Here is a 25,858-nt window from a genome sequence, read left to right as displayed (position 1 = left end):
TTTTTTATGACAGATTGGTCTAAAACATTTACTTAGAAAATTAGGGCATCAAGGGGAGAAGCTCCAGCATAGCTCTCCCTGATGTACCGCCTACAGAGAGTCCTTTATGTTGGGTAAACCATTGGTGTGGAGTAGGGATGACAAAAGATATGTCAATCTCAGTTCGCTCCGTTTCTCATCTTTCCTGTCTTTAAATTTAATTCTCCACATTTCTGCAGCAATCTGTGATTTTGGTTTTTAAAAAATCCTCCTGAAAATTCTTTAGCATTTTAATGTGCATTTCTCCTACTAAACACATTTATGTATGCAGTTTTGACTAATGCACACATTTTTAAAGCAATTTCTCCTAATATAATGCATTCTTGTATGTTATTTTCACTAACTTTTAGATACAGCTTCCCCTAATATAATGCAGTTTTGTAAGCATTCTTTCATTGAAGAACTACATTGCAACATTTGGATACGTGTGGATTTCAAGGGATACCTGTGTTTCACTTCTCATACGGTTTCAGACAGTGTGCGTTTGATAGGTTCGCCTTTAAATGCTAACTGAATTAAATTTCTCCCCCATCCCTAGCGTGGAGTGATTATTGTGTGTGTGCAGGCTGGCTCTAGACCTTATTCATGAAAAGTAATGTGTGTGGGTGGATCCTGGTGGGCATGCAAATTCACTTCCTGGAGCAGAGTTCTTAGATACCAGTAGGACGAGCTCATTAGTGATTCTGAGTTCTTCTAGCAAGAACTCAGACGGTGTGTCAAAATAATAAATCATTGGACTGGTCTCCAGAAAGAAGGAAAGAAACAACAACAAAGCCCCAGCTTCTTCCACAACAATTTAGCTTTGACTATGGCCTGGCTTCTGTATGTGAGTGTCTTTGGCCATTCTTCATGCTGTGTCCTGCCATTTATTTTGTAACAAACATTGGAACAATGTTCTTTAATAATGACTGTCAGAAGCAAATGCCAGTCCAAGGTTAATGGAGCTGCACTACTTGGGAAGGTCAGTGCTGCCTCAAGGATTGGGAGGGGGCGAGGGCAAGGTAATCTCAGTTGGGCACACATGCCCCCAGTTCAGGCAGTGGCTGCTGCTCTCTCCTCTTCACTATTAGAGGAGAATGGTGGGCATGCATGTACCTAGGAACATCTGAAGCTGCCTTAGACTCAGACAGAGTGAGCTTGGAGAAGTTACTTTTTTGAACCACAACTCCCATCAGCCCCAGACAGCATGGCCACTGGATTGGGCTGATGGGAGTTGTAGTTCAAAAAAGTAACTCTGCCAAGCTCTGAGACAGACCCATTGTTCCATCCAGCTCAGTACTGAGTTTCAGATGGGACAATTCCCAGCCCTACCTGAAGTTGCGGGGGGTTGGACCTGTGGCCTTCTCATGCATTGTGGGTGCTCTATCACTAAACAAGTGATAAAGCACACACATTAACAGGGCATTGCTTCCCTGACATTCCACAGTAACTACCTAGTCAGACAGTAAATGTTACTGATGGGCCTGTTCTGTCAAAATTCACCCCTTTCAGTCTGACCTACTGGGTGGAGAAGCATGAATTCATGCAACCTTTCTCTGTCCACCTGCTAATGCCATCCCCACCTGTACACATGGAGATGTATTGTCCAGTTGCCACCTATGTGCATCACTTGAGATAATTAGGAAAGCAAGCAAATGATCTCACACAGTCGTACAATCCATCCCTGGATGTACAGGCAAAGAGGGCATGTTCAGTCCCCTCCATGCATTGGACTGGACCAATCAGAACTAGCCCAATGTGTCTTGAGTTTCAGGTATTCAGTAATGAGTAAAATAGGATCCAGTATGAGATTCGGTGTTATTCTGTGTGTCTGTGTGCTTAAAAAGGAAACTGTGACCATTGGTTTACAAACAATTTTTGCTGCAGAAACTGTTCAGGACAGGCTGTTGCAAATAAATTATAAACGCAATTTAATTAACAAAAACCGTTTAGTTGTGTTAAGGACCTTCTATGTTAAGGTTCAAAATGCCAGGAAATTCCAACTATTAAGGGCCACACCCTTATCAGGTGCACTATTTAGACTAGGGGTTCCCAAACTGTCAAGCTTCGTTCAGGTGGTCTGTGGCATGTCCATATTAAATGTTCACGTTGATTTTAATTGTATTTTATTGCTTCTTTTATTTCTTATATTGTATTTTATTATATTACAATTTGCATTCTATGAAATGCAAATTGTAATACAATAAAATACAGTATATGAAATAAAAGAAGCAATAAAAATACAATTAAAATCACACAGGATCTAGCACAGTACAGTATAATTTCTACGGCAGGCAGAAAAATCATTAAATGGTCCCTCAAAATCATCACCAATTTTCAAGTGGTCCATGGGGAAAAAAGTTTGGGAAGCATTGATTTAGACAATATTGATATGGTATGGTATCCTATCCTGTGTTTAGTTCCAGCTTTACCACTGCCTTGGAGCTGGAAGGTTGCCAGTGGCAGAGTGCTAGACCTTAGTCCCAAATTTGTCTCTTCACTGGAATAGACACGTGGAGTTTAATGCAACTGAAGCTACTGTGCAACTGAAACTACCATTCCATGTTGCCTGTACCCAGCTGGCAGCCACTACCATCCACACAGAAAGTTAGATTTGGAATCATCATGATTTCCGGATGTAGCTGTATTAAATGGAGCACTGGAATTTCAGCTTCTATAACCGCTTGTACATAATTTGTAAAAAACAGAAGAATTACATTTCTTTGTTTGCTGTCAAAGTACTTTAAATCCATTAGTTCTCCACGGGCTTTAAAAGACAAGACTCATGATATAATCTAGATGAGTCAAGTGTTGCCTATAGTACCTTCTAGGAGGAAGGGTGGGATATAAATTTAATAAATAAAAACAAATAAATAAATAATAGGCAAAGAGGGAGAGGTGGGGGTATGGCTGCCAGTTCATATCAGGTGGAAGCAAAAGCTAGCTTTCAAGTGTTGATTTAACATGTACCTGCTGCCACAACTGGGCTCCTAATAACCCTATGGGACATTGTTTGCATGAAATATGGTTGAGATGAGTTCTGTCATGCCAGCAAAACCACCTTGCTCAAGAGGAGGTTTCTTTTCAGTCATAGAAAAATTGTCCTCCCATTCTGAACACATTGGGAGTCACTTCACACAAATGTAGCCAGGCTCCTGTGCAGTGTGTTACTTTAACTGACTTTTGATTAGGAATGGGGAGAGATTTGATTCAGTTTGCGCATAAAGGTGAACTGATTTGCACTTTCTGCAGCAACGCACAAATCAAAACACAACCATTCTTTGAAGTGGATGGCTCTTCTCCGAATTTCGCAGTGCAGTTCTCCAGCTAAGTAAGGTGTACAAAAATGCATATTCCAGGGTAAAGTGTGCGTGGAATGCATATGTTGCTGAAAACAGCAGAAAACATGTGTTATAGAAGACAAAGTTGCTGTGTAAAAATGTGTATATAAGGTAAAATTGTACACGAAGAGAAATTTGCAGCAAAATCCTGCTGAATTTTAGTGGGGAGTTTTCTGAAAAATTCACAACCTGATGGGGAATTGTGAGGAACTGAACTAAAGGGGGGGGGGAAATGCGAAACTGAAATGGGCAGATTCACCCATCCATCCTAACTTCAGGTGCTTCTCCTAACCAGCTTCTCTTCCATTGTTGAACTGTGTGTCTGCATGCATTGTGGAAGGCTTTTAGTGACTCACATGACATGCTGAAAGAAGCATGCAAACTGACTGATCATTGCCCTCAGTTAATCTCCTGCCATTTTCTATAGTCCTTTTTAACGAGTAGATTATTCAGGCACTCATAGTTTTTACTTGTTCCTATATAAAACACAATATAAAATGCCTTGATTCAAATGCTCATCAAAATTCTCAACCCATCAAGGACAGAGGACTATGACATGCCTGTCAGTGGCATGCTAGCTCTTCTAGTCACACTGAGATTGCATTCAGCTGCTTAAAATGCACTAAGAAATGACATTTTCTTATGTTCTTATGGGGAGGGGAGTGTTTCTCAGTGAAACTGGCAGTTAATTCAGGATGAACAAAAAGGGAGTATTTTTCCACACAATGGACAGTTAATGTATAAAATTCACTGCCATAGCAAGGTCATTAACCAAAATGGAGACAATAGTCAAGAAATCAGAAGAAGGCAGGGACTGGGAAGGGCAGCTATGAGAGAACTAGAAAAGGCCCTCAAATGCAAAGATGTATCACTGAACACTAAAGTCAGGATCATTCAGACCTTGGTATTCCCGATCTCTATGTACGGATGTGAAAGTTGGACAGTGAAAAAAGCGGACAAGAGAAAAATCCACTCATTTGAAATGTGGTGTTGGAGGAGAGCTTTGCGGATACCATGGACTGCAAAAAAGACAAATAATTGGGTGTTAGATCAAATTAAACCAGAACTATCACTAGAAGCTAAAATGATGAAACTGAGGTTATCATACTTTGGACACATCACGAGAAGACCTGATTCACTAGAAAAGACAATAATGCTGGGGAAAACAGAAGGGAGTAGAAAAAGAGGAAGGCCAAACAAGAGATAGATTGATTCCATAAAGGAAACCACAGACCTGAACTTACAAGATCTGAACAGGGTGGTTCGTGACAGATGCTTTTGGAGGTCGCTGATTCATAGGGTCGCCATAAGTCGCAGTTGACTTGGAGGCACATAACAACAACAAAGTACCATAGGAAGCTGCCTTATACTGAGTCAGACCATTGGTCTATCAAGCTCATTACTGCGTACTCTGAGCAGCTCTCCGGGGTTTCAAACAGGAGACATCCCCAGCCTCACCTGGAATTGCCAGGGATTGAACCTGGGACCTTCTGCCATCAAAGCAGATGCTCTACCACCAAGCTACAGCCCTTTCCCCAAGATGACGCAAGAGGTGGTAAAGACCATACTAGCTTAGATGACTTTAGCAGGAACTTAGATACATTTATGAAGGTCTTTTGAGGAGTATTAGCTGTGGTAGAACAGAACCTCTATGTTTAGAGGCAGCATGCTACTGAATATCAGTTGCTGGGTAGAAATGGTACGGAAAGGCTATTAGCTGCATCAGGGATGGGGAGTCTGGCCCTCCAGATATTGTTGGACTACAACACATCATCCTTGACCATTGACCATGCTGGCTGGAGCTGATGGGAGTTGGAGTCCAGCAACATCTGGATGCTCTGACTGTGGGCATCTGACTGCTGTCGGAAACTAGATGGAGCTTTGGTGTGATCCAGCAGAACTCTTTTTGTGTGTGCCCTTATGACTTCAGTCATTGACTTTTGCATCTGTGCAACTCCTTGAAGCAGCTTTGCTTATTAAACACACAAATATAAGTATCTTTGCACACTGAAAATTAAAAGCGAGCGAGTAAAGTCTGTGGAACAGCATGTAGCTTTGTATACTGTAGCCTCTGCATCAAGATATTAGGTATTCATGTCATTCTGTTGAGATACTATTTTTATCTCTCTGTATTTTGGACCAAAGGGTTTCTTTTATTCAGCTGAGAATGGATGGATAATGAAACACCTCCCGACACATAGTGCACAGGGGGTTCTGTTCCCTGCATCTTAATAAGTCAGGAAAGAAAAAAATAATTTAAGGGGGGGGGAAACATAACCAACCAACCCAGAGCAAGAACCAAGTAACCAAATGATAAGAGACTCAGTGGCAGTTCAGAACTGGTGTGGCCTGAGTTCAAATCCTTGTTCAACCTTGAAGCTCACAGGGGTGGTCTTAGGCCAGTCACCACCTCTCAGTCTAACCTACTTCATCAGCTTGTTGTAAAGACAAAATGGGAGGAGAGGGAGAAGAACCCTGTGTGCTGCCTTGAGCTTCTTGGAGGAAAGGCCGCCTATTGCTGGACCCAAACCTGACACCTTTCCAAGTGAATCAGGCTCCTTGCTGCTTCCAATGGCCACCTCTGATGTGCCAGCAGTTTCCCAAATTAGGTGCATGCAGTCAAATGCTGCCTTGACATCCACACACCCAGCTTCCTTCCACTGCAGGCAGACATCCCAAGTCCCAATATATGCATGCATTGTTACATGTGTACATTTGAACCCCTAAGAATGTGCACCCTGCATAAGACTCAAACGTACCCCAAGAGTGTAGCAGTCTAAAAACCCACACATTACTCGAATGTATGGAAACTTACCCTTAACATCCCAGTTAAAAAACACACAGAAAGATATGAACAAAATATTGCAATGCGATTTATGTGGGGCTGCCTTTGAAAATGGTTCGGAAGCTTCAATTAGTGCATAATGCAGCTGACCGATTGTTGAAGGGTTCAAGGCTAACAGAGCATATAACACCTATCCTGTCCTAATTGCATTGGCTGTCTATACACTTCTGACCCCAATTCAAAGTGCTGGTTGTGACCTATAAAACTCTTTATGGTTCAGGACCCCAATATCTTCTGGAGTGCCTCTTCCGATATGAACCTACTTAGACCGATAGATATTCCTCTGAGGCACTTCTCCAGGTCCCCCCCTTAAGGGGAGCTCAGATGGTGGTGACAAGGGAGAGGGCCTTTTCAGTTGTAGCTCCCCACCAGCAGAGTATGTTCCCCAGTGAGGTCTGCCTGGCACCATAATTGACATCTTTTCAGCACCAGGGAAAGATGTACCTTTTCTCCCAGGCATTTGATAGAATGAGATGATGCTGATAAACCTTCCTGTGGCGGTGGTATTATTATTGTTTTGTTGTTGTTTATTGTTATGTTTCTATAGTGTATTTTATTTTTGTTTTAACATTGTGTAAGTCACTTGAGGACTTTCGGGTGTCAAGTGACTGATGTCTAATTTAATAATAAATATTATTATTATTATTATTATTATTAATAATAATAATAATAATAATATTATAATAATAATAGAAAAAAGGAAGGGAAAAAACTACAGCATTCAGATTTACAGATTATATGTGGGCAGCATCAGGCTAATACAATAAGAATCAAGATCTACAAGAGTATAGAGGTGCCCTACATGCACCCAGACCCAAGATGGTGAGCAGATAGATTCTCACAAGAGAAAAGAAGGGGAAAGAGATAGCTGGAGAATATACCTTTTCCTGAAGAAACAGGGTGCAAGGTCAGGATAAATAGTTACATGCCTGGCAAGAGTTAGGCTCAATATTAAATGGCCAATCATAGGCCACATTCACACCATACATTTGTTCCACTATTATTCCACTTTAAGCATTCATACCTTCCCCCAAAGAAGCTGAAAGGGGACTCCTATTCTCCTCAGAGAGCTAAAATTTCCAGAATTGTTTAACAGTCAGCCCCTATTCCCAGGGCCGAATTAAGCTGAGGAGGGCCCCTAAGCTGATTGGTGTTTGGGGGCCCTTCTCCCTACCTTTCTGCTTTTTTTCACGCAGGTTTGCCATCAATCAAGATGGTGACTGAGGTTTCCCTAAGGGACTGAAGCCTCTGCTGCCATCTTGGTTGATGGCAACAATGCGCGTGTGTAGCACACATGCTTTGCGGATACCATGGACTGCAAAAAAGACAAACAATTGGGTGTCAGAACAAATTAAACCAGAACTGTTACTAGAAGCTAAAATGATGAAACTGAGGTTATCATACTTTGGACACATCATGAGAAAACCTGATTCGCTAGAAAAGACAATAATGCTGGGGAAAACAGAAGGGAGTAGAAAAAGAGGAAGGCCAAACAAGAGATAGATTGATTCCATAAAGAAAGCCACAGACCTGAACTTGCAAGATCTGAACAGGTGGTTCATGACAGATGCTACTGGAGGTCACTGATTCATAGGGTCGCCATAAGTCATAATCGAATTGAAGGCACATAACAACAACAAAATGCCTTACACCGTTAATATGAACCAAATAATAAGGGACCCAAAAATATGTGTGTCTCCGTTATAGCATGTAGTAGACATTTGCAGAATGTAAACAGAAATATAGATAAATAGGGGGTGAGAAATGAGCTAGAGATGGGGAAACTGTCTTTCCTGGAAATAGGGGTGGGTGTAAAATCCACAGAACCAGCTGAACTTTCTAGCTGTGTGGTAGTCCTAGATGGGTCCCAAGTTGGGCAGGTCTGTCACTGATGAGAATTTTCTGGTTGTATAATCAACCTGCTTAACTCCTGTTGGCACATAAACTTTGGACATATTAGTGCACGGTGTGCTCCAGCGCAAAATAGGAAATTTTGGAAGGCAAGCTAATTCATTTTAAATCCAGCCACTTTCTATTCAGCTTTGAATCAATACCACTTAATTTAGCAGAAATGGAAGATGCACCACTCAGACAGATACTTCTACAATGCACTATCAATTTCCTCCTGTGTCAATAGAGTGGAAGCTAAGTGTGGACCCAAATGGAGAAAAATTGAATGGTAATCACAATGGATGGAATTTAAAATGAGAAAACAGAAGCCAAGAGAATCAAGAACTAATAGTAGAGTGGAGAAACAGCAACAGGATTAAAAGGAATCCTTGGTCACATGCACACCATTCATTTAAAGCATATGACTTCCCCCCAAAATCCTGAGAACTGTTGTTTATCCTTCACAGAGCTACAGCTATCAGAACCCTACAGCTACCAGAACTGTAGTTCCCAGGATTCTTTGCAAGGAACCAATGTGTTTTAAATATGTGGTGTGCAATGTGACTAATAATACTTGAGCCAAAGAACATCTAAGTCTTGTTGATTTCAGTGTGAAAGATGTGCTCAACTTTGGCTGAATCATGCCTTTGGTATTTATATCATGTGCTCTTTAACTGCTTTAAAGTGCTTTAATTATCTGCTTTATTACATATTCAGGAATGGAAGGATAAGGCTAGAAGATGATGACTAGCCTAAAGATACTGAAGTTCCCAGAAGAGTAGAATCATGAACCATTACACATTTGAAAGTTAAATATGTAGTAACTGCATATGTTTTTGCTGCTATCAGAGCCCTATGGCTAGATATGGGAATATATAATACGAAATTAATAAATTAGCATGTGTTGACATTTTGGCATGATGAGCTCATCTTAAAAATGCTTTGATGTGGCATGTCATGCATGTCCTGAAGAATCTATAACAGTGGGCTGAGCCAAGATGTAGTGACTCATAATGCTGAGACATGATGGGTCATTCAAAGAACTGTGCCAGCCATCATTTCTTAGTGTTAAAGATGACACCATATGGACACTGTGTTATTGTTTTTAATGGTTGTCTTAATTCACCCTATTCTGCTGGAATGAATAGCTGTAGAATACACAAATAGATAATCAATACTTTGGTTTTTTAAAGTTCCAAACAAAGGAACCTGGCATCTACGGAATAGTGTTGGCAAGGTGAATTAGTGCTCTGAATGACCTATCATGTGGTAATAAGTATTATGAGTCATCGCATCTTGCTCATGCCAGTGGAGGAGCAAAGTGGAAGCAATTGGGCAGCATGTCCAAACAAGTTGCTTACTCTTGATGAATAGTAATGATGATAGTGATTACGATAATAATATTTTTATCCATCCTGAAGGTGCCCACGGCAACAGGGCAACAAAACAGTAAAAACAATACCGCATTAACCAAATGCCTGACTGCATAAAAATGTTTTAAAATTCCACTTAAACACTAATTTTTGTTATTATGTGCCTTTAAGTTGATTATGACATTCTCTTTGTTTGTCCCTACTATAATGTTGAACGCCTTAGGTACCTAAATCCTATTATGAAAAGCTTCCCAGGCAGGCCTGTTGACCGATTACTGAAACATTTTCTGGCCTGCACTGACAAGTTAATCACCCTATCCGCTGCTAAGTTCATCTTTGCTGCCCAAATTATACGTAAGATCTCTCTTAGCCAGTAATGTTTATTTTAATGCTGTATTAATATGAGCTCTGTTAGCTCTATTTTATAACTTATATTCTTTTACCTCCTGTTAAATCAATTGTATATTGGGTCTACGACCGCATAATAAAATTTGATTTGATTTGATTTGATTATGACTTATGGCAACCCTATGAATCAGTGACCTCCAATAGCATCTGTCATGAACCACCCTGTTCAAATCTTGTAAGTTCAGGTCTATGGCTTCTTTTGTGGAATCAATCCATCTCTTGTTTGGCCTTCCTCTTTTTCTACTCCCTTCTGTTTTCCCTATCATTATTGTCTTTTCTAGTGAATCATGTCTTCTCATTACGTGTCCAAAGTATGATAACCTCAGTTTCATCATTTTAGCTTCTAGTGATAGTTCGGGTTAAATTTATTCTAACACTCAATTATTTGTCTTTTTCGCAGCCAGGCTTATCACTGACACAGTATGTATGTATTACAGCAAATGGCTGGGCTATAAGAGCTGTCCAGTGCTGAATCCATGTAGTTATTTTTCCTCTTGGAATGTTATCACTGTGTATGTTACTGACAACCTAGATAATTGGTGGGCTACCTCTTGGGAGCTGAGGGCTACATTCCCTTGGGTGGACACTTTTGGGGGCTGAAGGCTGAAGGCCATGGAGGCCAAATTTTAGTTGAAACTTTCAAGGTACGACAAAAACCTGGAGCAGATTCCACTGCCCCACTGACATAGAGCCACCAGCCACCACTGGCTGAAGGGAAAAGTAGTTGAGACACCCCTTTCCCCTCAATTCTTTGTTCATTCATATTCTCACAACTCACTCTCTTCTCCACCCCTTTAATCACCTACCATCCATCCATTCCTTCTCTCTCTCGGATTGGCACCATGAAAGAGAGAGAGGGTCATATGTGGTTCCAAGGCCACAGGTTGCCCACATATGAACTAGATAATGAAGATGAGAATTGTTACTTGTGTGAATACAGTTCTTCTCCCAAAAAGACTTTTCCAGATTGCAATCTACTCTATAACAGCCTTTTTCTTTGGTAGCTTGTCCATTTTACTGCTGAAAGCATGTTTTAATTGCAAATGTGCAGGGTATATACATCTTCCACTCCCATAAGAAAGGAGATCAATACTCAAACCAGATAGCCCTTAATGAGCAAACAAAGATAAATTATTTTCCTTTGGCACACCATCATTCAGGAGACACCGCATTGTCACTAGAACATTATGCTGGATGAGATCAAGGATCTATGTAGTGCAGGACTTTGTCTCTAACAATGGCCAGGCCATGCTCATCATGCATGGTAAGATGACAACAATCATCCCTCATTTAACTTGCTTCCAGCATCCAATACTCCTACATGCAATAGCTCTGGATATGGTGGTTGCATTTCACTCTCAGTGCTTGTCCAGATTGATAGACCTGTTCTCCATGAATGATAGACCTGTTCTCCATCTAACCTAGAGGCCATCACCACTTTCTGTGGTAATGAACTTGAAAATAAATATACATTGTGTGGAGTAGGATTTTTCTTTCATTGGTCCTTTTTTTTTTCTGTTCAGTCTCCCAAGATGGTTTATGACTTTACAGACCTTTATTATTCCCTCAACTCTTATCTTTTTTTCTAAACTAAAAAAAAAGCCAGACTCTTTCCTCCTTGCTAGGGTACTCCATCCTATTAAGGTTCCTCTTTCTGTAGCTTTTCCAGTACCATAATATCCTTTAAAAAGGGGGGTGGGGGAACCAGAACTGTACAAACATATCTCAACTGATGAATAAATATTGTGTATATGAACCAAAATTTCTTGGTGATTCTACTAGCTTCCAGCTGCACCTCAGTGTTTTCCTCTGGGGAAGCATTTTTGTCATTCATTGCAGCAACGTATACACAACAACTGTTTGCTTTCCTTTCCATAGGGGTGGAGAACTTGCAGCCCTCTAGATGCCCCATGATCAATGGTGAGAGACTATGGGAGTGGTAGTCCAGCAACATCTGAAGGGCCACAGGTTTCCCACTTAACACTTCCCACTTAACACTTCCTGGGCACACTGTCATCAGTTTGCATGCCACTCCATTCCTCTCAAGTTTAAGGGCCATCTGGTATAGCACAGTGGGGAGGAGAGCCTGGCTGGGAGCCCAGAGTCTGTGAGTTCAAATTCCTACTTGTGTCTCCTGGGTGTCAAGGGCCAGCTAAAGATCACCCCCACAGTGAGTGGCTCAGGGGTTAAGTGCCCTGCCACCTGTGCAACTGTGGGCAAGCTGCATAGTCCCAAGGAGCCCAGTTGCCCCCCAGCTGGCAGTTACTGGCAAGGAAGGGGCTGGCTTGTGCAGCTGTGGCAAGCTGAGCAGGCCCTAGCCAGCTGGGGAGGATTAGCCTCAGAGGGATGCAATGGTAAACCTCCTCTGAATACCGCTTACCATGAAAATCCTATTCATAGGGTCACCATAAGTCGGGAGCTAAATGGACCGGTGGTTTGATTCAGTATAAAGCAGCTTCCCATGTTTCTGTGTTCCTAATGTCCTGGGGAAGGATCGTAGATCAGTAGTAGAGTATTTGCTTTGCATGCAGAAGGTCCCAGTTCCAATCCCTAGCATCTCCAGGTAGGGCTGGGAATGTACCCAGTCTGGAGTCCCAGAGAGCCACTGCCAGTCACCTTATACAATACTCAGCTAGATGGACCTGTGGCCTGATTCGGCTTCCTATGTTTCTATGAAGAGAGAAGATGTCACCGTGAAAAATCTGCCCCCACCCCAGGAGCAGCTGTTTGGTTCTGGAAGATTAGGTTCCTCCCTGTGCCACATAGCAGTCATCACGTCCATGGTGTGGGGGTAAAAAACCCACAACCCTCCCCATATACCATGGTCCTGATCCTAACTGCCTCTTCCCCAACAGCTGCTGTTAATTTTTTAAAAAATTAAAAGCCCAGATGTATATGAAATGCGACCCCACATTTCACGCTGTCGAGTTTGCCGCTGCATCTGCTTCTTCAAAGGAAAGACTTCACAAAGAAAATAGATTACTACAATGATAAAATAAATAATTGTATATGTATATGTTAACACTTTGTTATGTGAGGGTCTGCAGCCTTGAAAGAGGTGGTGGTGAGACCACACCTAAAGAAGCCAGCCCTGGACCCCTTGGATGAGAATAACTATTGACCAGTCGCAAGTACTCCCTTCTTGGGGAAGGGGGTAGGGAGAGCAGTGGCGGGGCAGCTGCAAACATTCTTGGATGACACAAATTATTTAGATCCGTTCCAGTCTGGGTTCAGGCCTGGCCATGGGACTGAGTCAGCCTTGGTTGCCCTGATGGATGACCTTTATAGAGAGTGGGACAGGGAAAGTGCAACCTTGCCCTTGCTTTATTTATTTTATTTATTAAATTTATATCCCGCCCTTCCTCCTTCTCAATCTCTCTGCAGCTTTTTATTCCATTGACCACAATGTCTTCTTCAACCAGCTCCATGGAATGGGAATTGCAGGCACCATGGTATGGTGGTTCCAGTCCTGTCTACAGGACCAAGTCCAGAGAGTAGCATTGGGTGATTGCCGTTCAGCCCCTTGGCAGTTGTGCTGTGGGGTGCCACAGGGTACTATCTTATCCCCAGTGCTATTTAATATCTATATGAAGCCCCTGGGAATGATCATTAGGAGTCTGGGGGCAAGATGTATGCTGATGACACTCGGCTGCACTTTGCCATAACATCTGAATCAGGAGAGGCTGTGCGGGCCCTGGACTGGTGCCTGGATGCAGTGGTGGAATGGATGAAGGAAAACAGACTGAGCTTGAATCCTGGCAAGATGGAGGCACTGTGGCTGAGTGGTTCCCATGTCCAAGAAATTGGTCAATTGCCTATTCTGGCCAAGGTTGCACTCCCCCCAAAGGAGCAGATATGCAGTCTGGGGGTGCTTCTGGATTCACCTCTGTCACTGGAGGCTCAGGTAGTCTCAATGGCTAGAAGTGCCTTTTATCAGCTGCACTTAGTAAGACAACTATGCCCGTTCCTGGACCAAGAGAGCCTGACCACAGTAGTTCAAGTATTGGTGGCTTCAAGACTGGATTACTGCAATGCACTCTATGTGGAGCTTCCCTTGCACTTGACTCAGAAACTGCAGTTTGTGCAGAATGCTGCAGCCAGATTGCTGAGAGGACTGAGACCTTGTCAGCATATAAGACCTCTGCTCAGTGATCTGCACTGGTTGCCAATTTGCTACTGGGCCAAGTTCAAGGTGTTACTATTTGTATATAAAGCTCTTCACAGCTCGGGACCAGTTTACTTATGGGACCACCTTACCCTAGATGTGTCCACTCAAGCACTTTGATCTGCAGAACAGGCACTGTTACAGGCGCCACATAATTTCCATTCTGCACTTGAAAGAAATCATTCTTTTCATGTGGCAGCACATATTCTTTGGAACTCCCTGCCTATTAACATCAGGCAGGCACCTTTGCTGTATTCTTTTAGGCACCTGCTTAAAACATTTTTGTTTAGGCAAGCCTATCCAGATGCATAGATACTGATGTATTTTAATATTTTTGTTTGTTGCTTTTTTTTGTTTTAAAAATGTTTTCATTACTTCCTTTAATACTTTTACTGATAATTTTAATATCTTTTGTAAACCACTTAGTTTTGTTTACAATCAAATGGTATATAAAATTTAATAAATAACTAAATAGCTTATTTAGCCTGACAAAGTAAATGACAGTTAGTTCCTTCAGGTGCATTAGCGGACAAAACAAGGACATGACCATAGTGTAAGCATTCATGGTTTTCTGTAGGTGCATGATTTTAATTATTAAAAGTGAAGCTGAAAAACCAGTCATTAATTTCCTCTACAGCTATTCCTGATTTCAGAGAGGAAATGACAAACAAAATGACACAATGCATTTTATTTTTTCAAAACAATTTGCTCTTTTTTAGGATGATGAGGATTAAAAAAATATATACTTTGCACTTTTTTTGCCCCCTGAAGCCTCTGCACCCATTTGGGTATATAGAGATATACAGTAGCTATAGATATAGTTATATAAATTTAAGCACACTCTGTCCTTTGGGCTGTATCCAACATTAGTTCTACTCAGAGTAGACCCATTTAAATTAATGGATGTTCTTGCACTCGGGTCCTGCTTGCGGGCTTCCCCCAGGCACCTGGTTGGCCACTGTGAGAACAGGATGCTGGACTAGATGGGCCACTGGCCTGATCCAGCAGGCTCTTCTTATGTTCTTATGTTCTTATGATGTGACTCACTTAGGTTCATTAATTTCAATGGGTCTACTCTGAGTAGAACTTCATTGGATATAACCCATAATAAGCTTATTATGCACCAGTAGCCGTTGGTGGCTCCATGTCAGTGGACACACTCCTTGAAAGTTCAGACTAAAACCCAGAGTGGATTCCACTGCCCCACTGACATAGAACCACCAGCTGCCACTGTCACAGAATTCCTGAAATATGAATGGCGATCCATCAACATGTTGAGTAGGGACCAGTTGGGAATGGAGAAAAGAACTTTAAACCCCACACATGCTCCATCTCTTCACCTTTGGAAACGCTTCCTATTCCTCTCTGGTTTCTGATATTTGTCAGAAACTGCCATCATTTCTATCTCCTTTCATTACAAGCATGAGCCTAGAAGCTTGGTTTTTAAAAGGAAGGAGGAAAGCTGAGATTTTTGAAGTGCCAAATTCTGTGCCATGTATTAGATTGCAAGCACTGAGTACATTGAGCATATATTGTCAGTTAATGCTGCACCAACCCTCCCCCCCATCACTGCTGATCTCTAACATGAGCCCCATGAGGTTGTATATGTCCCAGAAAATCCTGGTCACAGTGTTCAAAATAAAGGAGCAAATGAAGAATAGGAACCCTGGAATATGAAAAATCTTTTCCCAGCAGGAAGTTCAGAAAGTATTAGAGTGTTCATCTGTAAATAACCATCTTTTAGCTGGTTTTGGGATTTGTTTTTACCACTGGGCACGATGGCTTGATAGAAAAAGCACTTTGCAAGCTGGCTTTGCCTTTCCATTCATATCCATCCATCTCACAAAACACCAATTCAAGCAGACAGCTGAGGTGACATGGACACCACTACAAATCTACCCACGGCCAGTTTTGAGATGGCTAGTGTTAAGAAGCCATCTCAAAATGCCCTCTTAGAAATGGCTGAGGAAGTTCCATCCGCTCTGATTGAGGTGTTGGCTGATAAGATTTCCAAAAAATAAAGAACACTTTGGTACTGTGTATCTGAAATGGACATTTATGTAATTGTGGTGCACTGTGATTAAAAGAAAGCTGGGAGTGATCTTCAGCAGTTCCTCCATAGCACTCTACCCTTCTGTGCTTCCCATCTGGCTGAGGGTGAGGGAAGAGCAAAGGCAAAATGAGAAGTGCATTAGCAACAGCTGAGCCCGAGTCACGCCTTTAGGTTCTGCAAACATACATGCTACTGATAACGTGGGAGGCAATGTGTGAACACAGATGCTACCTCTGGGTTTGCACAGCACTCCTAACATCATCTGCACCTCGCATGGATTGAGAATTGGCATCAGTGCAAGAGAGGGTAAGAGGGGGGAGATGATGTGATGCTAGTGGTAATGTAGCCACTGTCAAATGAGTGCCGGTGACGCTTTTCACCACTGCACTCCACACAGCAACTGCAAGAGCAAAGGAGGCTCCAGAGTGACTGAGGGGACAATCAGGACTGCAGTTTCCCAGCAATGCAGTCTTGCGATTTGGGTGCTGGGCATACGGATACCCCATCAGAGGAAAAGCTGCCTTAGGGAAAATGCCTGGATTCCATGCCACATGTGAATAACAACAGCAATAACTGCACACTTTTTGTAATATATCGTTTTAATTACTTCACATTTTAGGTAACTATCTGGGAAGGCCTCTGTTTGTGGAACACCTAAGTAAGGTTAGGAAAGTATGATGTGGATATCTTGTTTCTGGGGATTTTAGCATATTTTGGATATCTATAGAGATACAATTTGACATACCATCCAGTGTTATACTATTTATTTATTTCATTTTTCTCCTGTGGAATTCAGGTATTGCACATAGGATTCCTAAGTGGTCTCCCATCCAGGTGCTAGCTAGACCCTGATCTGCTTAGCTTCAACAAAGCTACTGCATCATGTGCCTTCACTGGATTATGTCCTGGGAATGATCAGCATTTGAGCAATCTGCACATTAGCATGTGACGACAGTGCGTCAAACCAAGGTCAAAGTGCAGCCCTCTGGGAGGTGCATTCACGCCATCCAGTTGCCAACCCACCCTCCCTCCTTCCTGGTGTGCCTGCTGGTGGGGCAGGAGTGGGGAGGAGAGAGAGAAGATGCATGAAAAATAATGTAATTGCTCTCTCATCTTCTCACTCACTTGCTCTCTCTCACACACACCTCTCCACTTTATGAACCATTATTGCTTTGGAAGGACAGGAGAGGACCTCTAGAGACAGACAAGTGCACACTTCATTCATTCTTCCCTCATAAGAACACAAGAAAAACTCTGTTGGATGAGGCCAAAGATGAATTTAGGCCTGCTTGCTCTTCTCACAGTGGCCAACCAGATGCTTTTGGGAAGTTCACAAGCAGGACCTGACTGAAACAGCACCCTCCACATGGGCGATTCCCAGTGACTAGTATTCAGAGGCATAGTGCCTCCAACAGTTGAGGTAGAACATAGCCATCGTAACTAGTAGCCATTTATAGCCTTATCCTTCATGAATTTGCCTAATCCTCTTTTAAAGCCGTTCATGTTGGCGGCCTTTTCTGCCTTTCTCAGGTGTAGTAGCATAGTGACAAATTGAGAAGTGCAGGGTCCCTTCATGATAGTCACAGCCATATACACACTTGAGATCCTCATTTTGAGATCCTTATTAATGCCTTCTCCCACAACAACAGACATCCCTAGGAGCTAATAAGCATGAAAGGGGAAAGTGTTAGCTACTGAAAAGAGTCCTCTCAGTGGCTGACTCATCTCCTTTCATTCTTATTGGCTGCAATCAGCAAGAAAGGACAAAGAAGTGTGTTAGAAGACTCTTCTCAGTGGCCAACACACTCCCCTTTCCTGCTGATTTGGCTCATAGGATGCTGGAGACATAGGGACCCTGCTGGGACCCTATTCCCAAAATGGTAAGGGGTCCAAGACCTCCCTGAAACCCTAGATGACTACACCCCTGCTTAAGTGTTTCTCCACTCTGTAAGGCAAAGGAGGGAGGTGATCACAGAATTCATGAGGGTAACGAGAATTTTTCTTCCTCTAGCTATATTACACATAGGAAAAGAGTGGAGGGAGATTTGGCAATAGACTCTTTTGGGCAGAAGATCTAACCCTCTTATGCCTTCGTGGTCTTGCAATGGTCCAGTAGCCAGGATACCAGTACATATACTGTAATATCAAGGTTAAAAAAAATGCAGTCTGGGAAGGCAGTCGTCTGTCACCTGGAGGGACGTGTGTACAGCAGGCATCTGTCCCTTGCCAGAGAGAGAGAGAGAGAGAGAGCACAAACACAAGAATAACATTCCAACATCAGGGCACATTTTGAAGAGAGTTCGGTATCTTGATTCATTAATTAGAATTTTGCAGCCCTTTGTCAGCATTGTGGTTTAAGTATTGCATGTCAGCTGAAACTTCTTAGCTTCCTGACGTAAGCCAAAGCAATTAGCCTTAATGGTACTTATTATATATTCATTATATAACATAATTTATTCTTGGAAACATGGAATGTGAGAGCAGATGATGAAAATAGAAACTGTTAATTTAAGAGGATGGTCTTTTGAAGGCTACTTTGTCAGGAGCGGGAATCTGTGTCATCAAAATTGTTCATTCCACTGGAATGCATTTCAGTAGGACATTTTCTTTGCAAATTCAGCTATTGCAGTGCAAACTGATCATTCTCTCTCACACACCAATCAAGAATATCAGATGTCAGAATTTACACTGCAACTTCCAGAACTGGCCTAAAAAAACAATTCACAGGTAAGGAGTTCTGGACTGTACACTTCCCAGACTATAGGTGTGAATACCGTAGGTCTGAATTCTCCTCTGTATAAAAACATCTCCCAGCACACAGAAAACCATAATGCCAGGGAGAAGGAATGCTAGCCTAAGGTTCTCCAGATACATTTGTGCAGGGATTTATTATTTTCATAACAAGCAGGCATTCATGCTTTCCCGCACCTCTATGTTCTTCTATAGAGCTACAGTCCAGGAACAGTTTTGCCACCTCACCTGTTGCTTGTATGAACTAGGCTTAGGGTCTAGGTGTGATATCTGGGTCTGCCACTGACGCAAACTAAAAATCTGTCTTACCATCAAACACATGTCTCATAAAATTCATGGCTATCTGCTGGCTTTGACTGTGAGAAGCTGAGTAAATTTCATATTTGAGTGAATTTTTATTGCAGCAGCATTCAGCAGCAATACATAAGATTTCGGAGACTGTGGACTCTTAGCTATGATAACCATGCCAATCAATCAGTCATTTATTATGGTCACAGACCAGCACCATGAAATATTAAAACTATAAGAACATATCAGCATTATACAGAGAAAGAAACAAACAGCTGCAACATCAAATAATACGACTCTAATGGTGTTAAATAAATACCCCCGTGGGCAAAAGGCCCCCAAAAGGTTAGCTATTATTATTATTATTATTCCATCATCACTCTCCAACAGGTAACAGCCGATGCACCAAATCTTGCCACACTGTATTTGACCTGCGGGTTCCAATCTGAGAGTAAATATTCTAAATAAAATGCATCAGACCTCCCTGGGATTTTTTGAAGAATTGGGGTGATCAGATCAAGTCAGGAGTCCTGATAAAAAGGACAATACAGCAGCACATGAGCAATAGTTTCCACATCCCTCATGTCACAGGGGCACAAGTGCTGTTGAACTGGAACCTTGTTAAATCTGCCTTCTAAAAGCGCAGAAGGTAAAACATTAAGCCTAGCGAGCGTGAAAACTTTTCTATACTTGGGGATTGACAAATTTGGCACATAAATTGTTGTTGTGAATATTCTTGCATAATCTCCATAGTTAGAGTGAAGTGCGGCCAAGCTCAAATGATTTTTTAGGTCAATGTCCACAATTCACTGGGAGACAGTTTTAACTTTACTACATAGCCTAATGCCATAATAATGGCAGTAGAAAAACCTGGATTCAGCAATTATGCAGACAATGTTCTTTTCCATCTAGACTGAAAAGGATCAGTCAAAGTCAAATGAGCTAATCCCACTGGAAAAAAATCAGCTTTAGTCAGAAGTTTATCTTATATGTCTGTGCACATGCCTCTACAGAGATTTGGCCTACCTCCAACTGCAAAATTGAATTAGGGACATATGTCAGGGTTCCTAATATCGCTCTTATAAATTTAGTTTATACAACCTCAAAGGGGGGAAAATCATCAAAAGCACATCGCTGGGAGCCATACAACATCTGGTGATGTACCATGGTGACAAAAATTTGGATGGCTGCAGGAATATATTGACCACCTTTGGTGTAAAAAAAAGATAGAAATGCCTTTGCGCTTCTCTGAGCATTTGCAATGGTATTTTTTGTTTGAACTTTCCATGAGCCTGCTGAATGAAGGTTACACCTAGATATCTACAGATAACCATGCCTGAGAATGGATAACTTTGTAACAACAAATAAACCAGGTTTATCATTCCTGTGTGTGCCGTTATTTGCTCTGATGATACACCAGCTTAAGGAGCCGGTACTAGAACTGGGCAATGTTGATTTTGAGTGGAAGTGTACTTGCCATGCCTGCAGTTGGGATTTTCTCTGGATGAGTGAGGGCAACACCCAGCCTGCCATACACTCCTGTCCATCTGCATCCGTAGCAATAGCCTCATCTCTGCTTCTTGATGGTACGTTGTCAGTGATGCCCTGTCATTGTGAATGCAATCACTGGGTATGCCAGTGTGCGGCTAGGCCAAGAGGCATCTTCACTCACACTTAGACAAATTACATTTTTTGGGGTGAATGGTCAGATCCACCCCTAAATGGACCTAGCACAGAGAAAGAGTTCCAAAAAACAATGCAGATGCCGTTTTCAATTTCCATTGAACAAACATTTGGAGAATCTAGGTAGCTTTCTGCTTTATTAGAATATTGGATTGGAAATGTCCTTTAGGGATGCTAAAATATGGGAGAGCCAATTATTCTGGTGAATCAGTCTGCTAAGTAAGGAAGGCCCACAGCTCAGAAGCAGATTGTGTGCTTTGCATTCACAAGGCCTTAGATTCATTCCCCAACATATCCAGTTCAAGGATCTCTGGCAGTAGTACACAGATCTTGGAGAGCCTCTATCATTTAGTGAGTAATCAGACAACACACACAAGTGTTCCAAGAATATACGAGGGGGGCTGCACAGCTAGGATTATCCCATCACTACCAGTATGCCTTGTAGTCACACACCCCTGTCATCCAAAAGTTTGATATAGATGAGAAGGAGCTCTGTGCACTTACTGGTATGCATGTTCAGAGCTGCTCTGTGTGAGGGGGATACTGGCTCAATCCCCTTGCATGAAGAAGCTCTATGAGCATATATATTCAGTCCTGTGAATGGTGTGTGGGTCTCTTAGGCATGTTGGGAATGATGCTAGCACACAGCACCATATACCCCCCGTACTTTCTTGGAACATGCGAGAGGAGCTACCTGAACCCCTCTCCTGTTAGAATTAAAGTAGATAATATATAGCTTGATGAACCAATGGTCTGACTCTCCATAAAACATTTTTAGCAGTAGCAAGCAAACCTTTGAGCTATGCTCGTGGGGAAAAACTCAGAAAACTGCTTCACCACAAGGAAAATGGCATCTAGGATGTCGGTCTTCTTCGTGCCACACCTGAAAGTGTGGACTGCTTCAGGTTTCTAGATTCCCAAATACAAGTAGAGTATTTGTATGCCACTTTTCACTGCTGTATATTCTTCACTCCATATCTAAACGCCTAATCACTTTCCTTGTCCTTTATTTCCCCTCTCTCTTTCATCCTCCCATATGCCCTTTCTCTTTGCTTTTAGAAGGAGATGGCCGGAAACTCAAAGGTGCTATCCAGCGGAGCACAGAGACTGGCCTGGCTGTTGAAATGCCAAGCCGGACAATCCGACAAGCCAGCCATGAATCCATTGAGGACAGTATGAATAGCTATGGATCCGAAGGAAAGTAAGTAGCAAGTAGTACCCACAAAATCCCAAATAGGTATGCGTTGTAGTCAACTAGGTCCTACTCAGAGTAGACCCATTGAAATTAATGAAGTTAGCCATGCCCATTAATTTCAGAGGGTCTACTGTGAGTAGGACTAACATTGAATACCACCCTATATTTTCTTTTTTCTTTAAGTAATATTTAATTAACTCCTGTCTCAAGCAAATGCTTTTAGCACAGATTTGTAGCAGCCACAGCAAATAAGACCACCCTATCCATTAAGAATGCTGTTATCGGCAAGCAAGCTGCATGTTATTTTTTTCCACTGTCCAGCCAATTCTTGTATGAATGAGAAACCCCAAGAATCTCCATCTTCAATTGTCGTACAGCCAAGGACATTATAAAATATAATGGGCAATGTCCTCTACATATTTGTACCCACATTGACAGAGTGGACATCTTTGTATGGGCAATCACAGGGAGGGACAAGGGGGTAGCCCCCAAACAACATAGTCCCCATATTTCCAGCATTCATTTTAAAAAAGAGTACGTTTCTAGCGTTTGTAGAATCTAAGATATGAGGTAAAATATACATGTACTGTTCTTCTCTCTCTTTTTTGTGAGAAATTAACCTGCTCGCCCTTTCAGTGTCTTACTTTGCCTATCCCCCTGGAAAACTTCCTGTGGATGCCCATACACCTTTGTGTAACTTCCTTCCAAGCATGCTGTAGTTTGGGGGTTAAATAGCTGGAAAACATATATTCCTAATAATGGGTTGGACCCAGAGCAAAAGCCCCTCCAAACTGGTGTTATATTGCGGGAGTATTCTGTAACACGTTCTTGACACAATAATAGTGCGTTAGTGGTGGATTTATTCTGCGTTATTACTTAGTCTGTGATGTTTTCCCAATGCTATCACATTATTGCTGTCCAGAGGGGCTATAGAGCAACAAAAGCAGAATAAAAACAAATTCTGAACATTTGTTGTATGAAAAGTTACAGGATTGTAGCAGGAAATTACAGGATATGCACTAACTGGAAATGAAGCAGTATGACAGCCTCAATACTTCTGCAGGTGCAATTAGTATTGCAAGTGGGATTGCGAATGACCACCCTGATAGCATAATGAACACAAATCATCATGAATGTGCAATAAAAACACATCTGGGGAGGCCCTGAGTCAGTTGCACTTCAGTCTCACTGAAATCAATGTGAGACATTAGTAATGATTAACTTAAGTCCCATGGATTTCAGTGGGACCAATATGCAGCTTATTTGCTCTGGATTCAAGCCCAAAAGTTTGACAACAGCACAAAATTCCCTGTGCAATTATGAAATGTTGTCCTCTAAATTTTAGAGTCTAAAAGGTATTCAATATCAATAAAGTGCATCAATAATGTCTTTACAGGATGGTTTAAAGCTAGAGGTCCTGTCAGGTACCATCATTCATTATTGTTGTTGTTGTTACCACTCTGCAATTGCAATATAGATTATGTCTTCTATGAAAAACCTGCCTCCATAGAAATAGTTCTGCTATGCAGTTGTGGTAATGCAAGTTTGTTCCTTGTCAGTATTACAAAATCGAGAGAATTAAGAATTGAAGTGGATTCTTTTGGTTGTGCAGGAATAGAATCTGTTTTCCATGCCAACAACGATTCTTTCCTTTCAGTTTATATAGTTCAGTCTCTCAGGAACAATGTACAAATAACTTGAATCATCTGTGCAGCATCACTGCACAGTCTGGCTGCTTTCATGTTTCAGCACTGATTAGATGAGCATGAGAGAGGGCAACAGAACAATTCCAAAAGAAATACAGTATAGTACCTTAGTAAAAACCTGCTCCATTTCAGTATCCTGAATGTATTAAAGTTAGTGGCATACAACTATACTCTTTATCGAAACAAAAACATAAAGCTTCAAATGTACAAACTCCAGGCAGGATCAGCCCTAGGATAAATAGGTGCCCACCCACTGCGATCCGCTTTGCAGGGCCACCCAGAGGGTTTATGGCACCTGGTGCAGGTGCAGGTGGTATGCTGGGGGCCCTGCTGCTGCCCCCTACAAGGACCAATGCATGTGTGTACAAAGTTGGGGGCCACATGTGAGAATTATTGCACGATGGACTACATATGAATTATTGCCTGCAGCATCTCCTTACCCTGGGATCAAGCAGAATGATAGATGTGTTTCATTTTTTCTTACATGGGGATAAGGGAATAGGGGTTGAGTTGTGCTTCTCCTGAGTACCTCCTCCAAATTCCAGCCCCATTCTGGCAGACCTTTTTGTTCTTCCTGGGGCTCAGTCTTACAGGTCTTCTGGTTCTGGCCTGCTGCTGGCCTTCTCTACTACTCACCCAGGAAGGATTCCTCCCTTATGGCCTAGCATCACACCACTCCTATGCCTTTCCCTGTGGTAACTGCCACAGGAAATTACTCTCTAGTGACACCTCTAGAAATCTTAGGTGGAATCAGAGCTTGGAAAAGTTACTTTTTTGAACTACAACTCCCATCAGCCCCAGCCAGCATGGCCACTGGATTGGGCTGGTGGGAGTTGTAGTTCAAAAAAGTAACTTTTCCAAGCTCTGGGTGGAATTCACTCACTCACTCCACTGATTTTTACCTAGCACAAATGACATCAAAGTGGACACTGAAAAAATACAGGTGCTGTGTTCCTACATGTTCATTCTGATGAGCCTCCAATTTTGGAGGCTTGCACGTCCCCCAGGAGAACAGCAGGCTAAGAAGGCCGGTGACAAACCAAATTGTTCTTCCTGCTTTCAGTTGTTAGCCTAGCCCTTGGGATAAGCTGTCATGACATGAATGCCGACTCATATCCAGGACCTGGTGGAGGTGTAGAAATGGCTCCCTGCAAATCATGGATTCCGCATCGGAGAGCCAGCCTCAAGAATGTGTGCCCATCCTCCTTCTATTGTCAGTCACGAATATCCCCCTCTCTTTCCTTTGTCAAGTGTAACCATGGCTTATTCTGTTTTGATGCTAATCATGTTAAGTGCTAACTAGGGGTCTTGCATGGTCCTGAGGCTGGCTTCCAACTTGCAAATCATGGCTGGCAGGAAACTAGCATGAGTGAATCCAGATTAGTGCTTTAAATGTACAGTGCAGATGGACACTGGAATATGTCCCATCTGTTTTAAAATTATACTGCTTTAAACAGTCATGGTTTCCCCCAAAGAAGCCTGGAAACTGTAGTCTACTAAGAGTGCTGGGAGTTGTTAGGAGATCCAAACAACTCCCCTCACAGAGCTACAATTCCCAGAATTCAGAGAACATGCATTGCAGGACACCGGAACAAGAAAGGGGTGAGACTGTATGACAACATTCACACCATACATTTATTCTACTATTATTCCACTTTAAACAGTTATGGCTTCCCCCAAATAATCCTGGAACTGTTGTTTGTGAAGGGTGCTGTTAGGAGACCCCTATTCCCCTCACAGAGCTACAGTTCCAGAGTTACCTAGGAAGAGGGATTGACTGTTAAACCACTCTGTGAATTATAACTCTCTGAGGGGAATCAGGGTCTCCTAATAACTCTCAGCACCCTTTTCAAACTAGACTTCCCAGGATTCTTTGGGGGAAGCAATGACTGTTTAAAGTGGTATGATACTGCTTTAAACATATAATGCAGATGGGCCCTGTGATTCAGATTAGAGCCGCCCAATTCACAAGCTAGTTCCAATCGATGCATTGTGTTTGCAAGCAATCTCAGCATGGCATTGTGTTCATACGTAAGATGCATTTTTAATGTCTAATTGAAAGCAAGATGTCAGATATTGCGATCAGTGTGGATGTATCTTGAGAAACTCAGTTCATGTCCCTCTGAATCTCTCTGGGTATGT

General features: G+C 42.2%; 1 protein-coding gene across 2 annotated transcripts in view; it reads left to right on the top strand.

Annotated features, from left to right (window-relative positions):
• The window catches only part of RIMS4 (regulating synaptic membrane exocytosis 4), a 122,178-nt gene that overhangs the window by 67,415 nt on the left and 28,905 nt on the right, over nucleotides 1-25,858 (top strand). Inside the window, exon 2 of one of the 2 annotated variants that reach the window (XM_061631426.1) lies at nucleotides 21,875-22,016. In XM_061631426.1, the coding sequence (XP_061487410.1) occupies nucleotides 21,875-22,016 (142 nt within the window). The remainder of the gene's footprint in view (nucleotides 1-21,874; nucleotides 22,017-25,858) is intronic. The other variant, XM_061631427.1, reaches the window with a different exon arrangement.

Source organism: Rhineura floridana, chromosome 6 (assembly GCF_030035675.1).
Source record: "Rhineura floridana isolate rRhiFlo1 chromosome 6, rRhiFlo1.hap2, whole genome shotgun sequence".
NCBI classification, from domain to species: Eukaryota; Metazoa; Chordata; class Lepidosauria; order Squamata; family Rhineuridae; genus Rhineura; species Rhineura floridana.
This window is presented reverse-complemented; position numbering and strand designations above follow the sequence as displayed.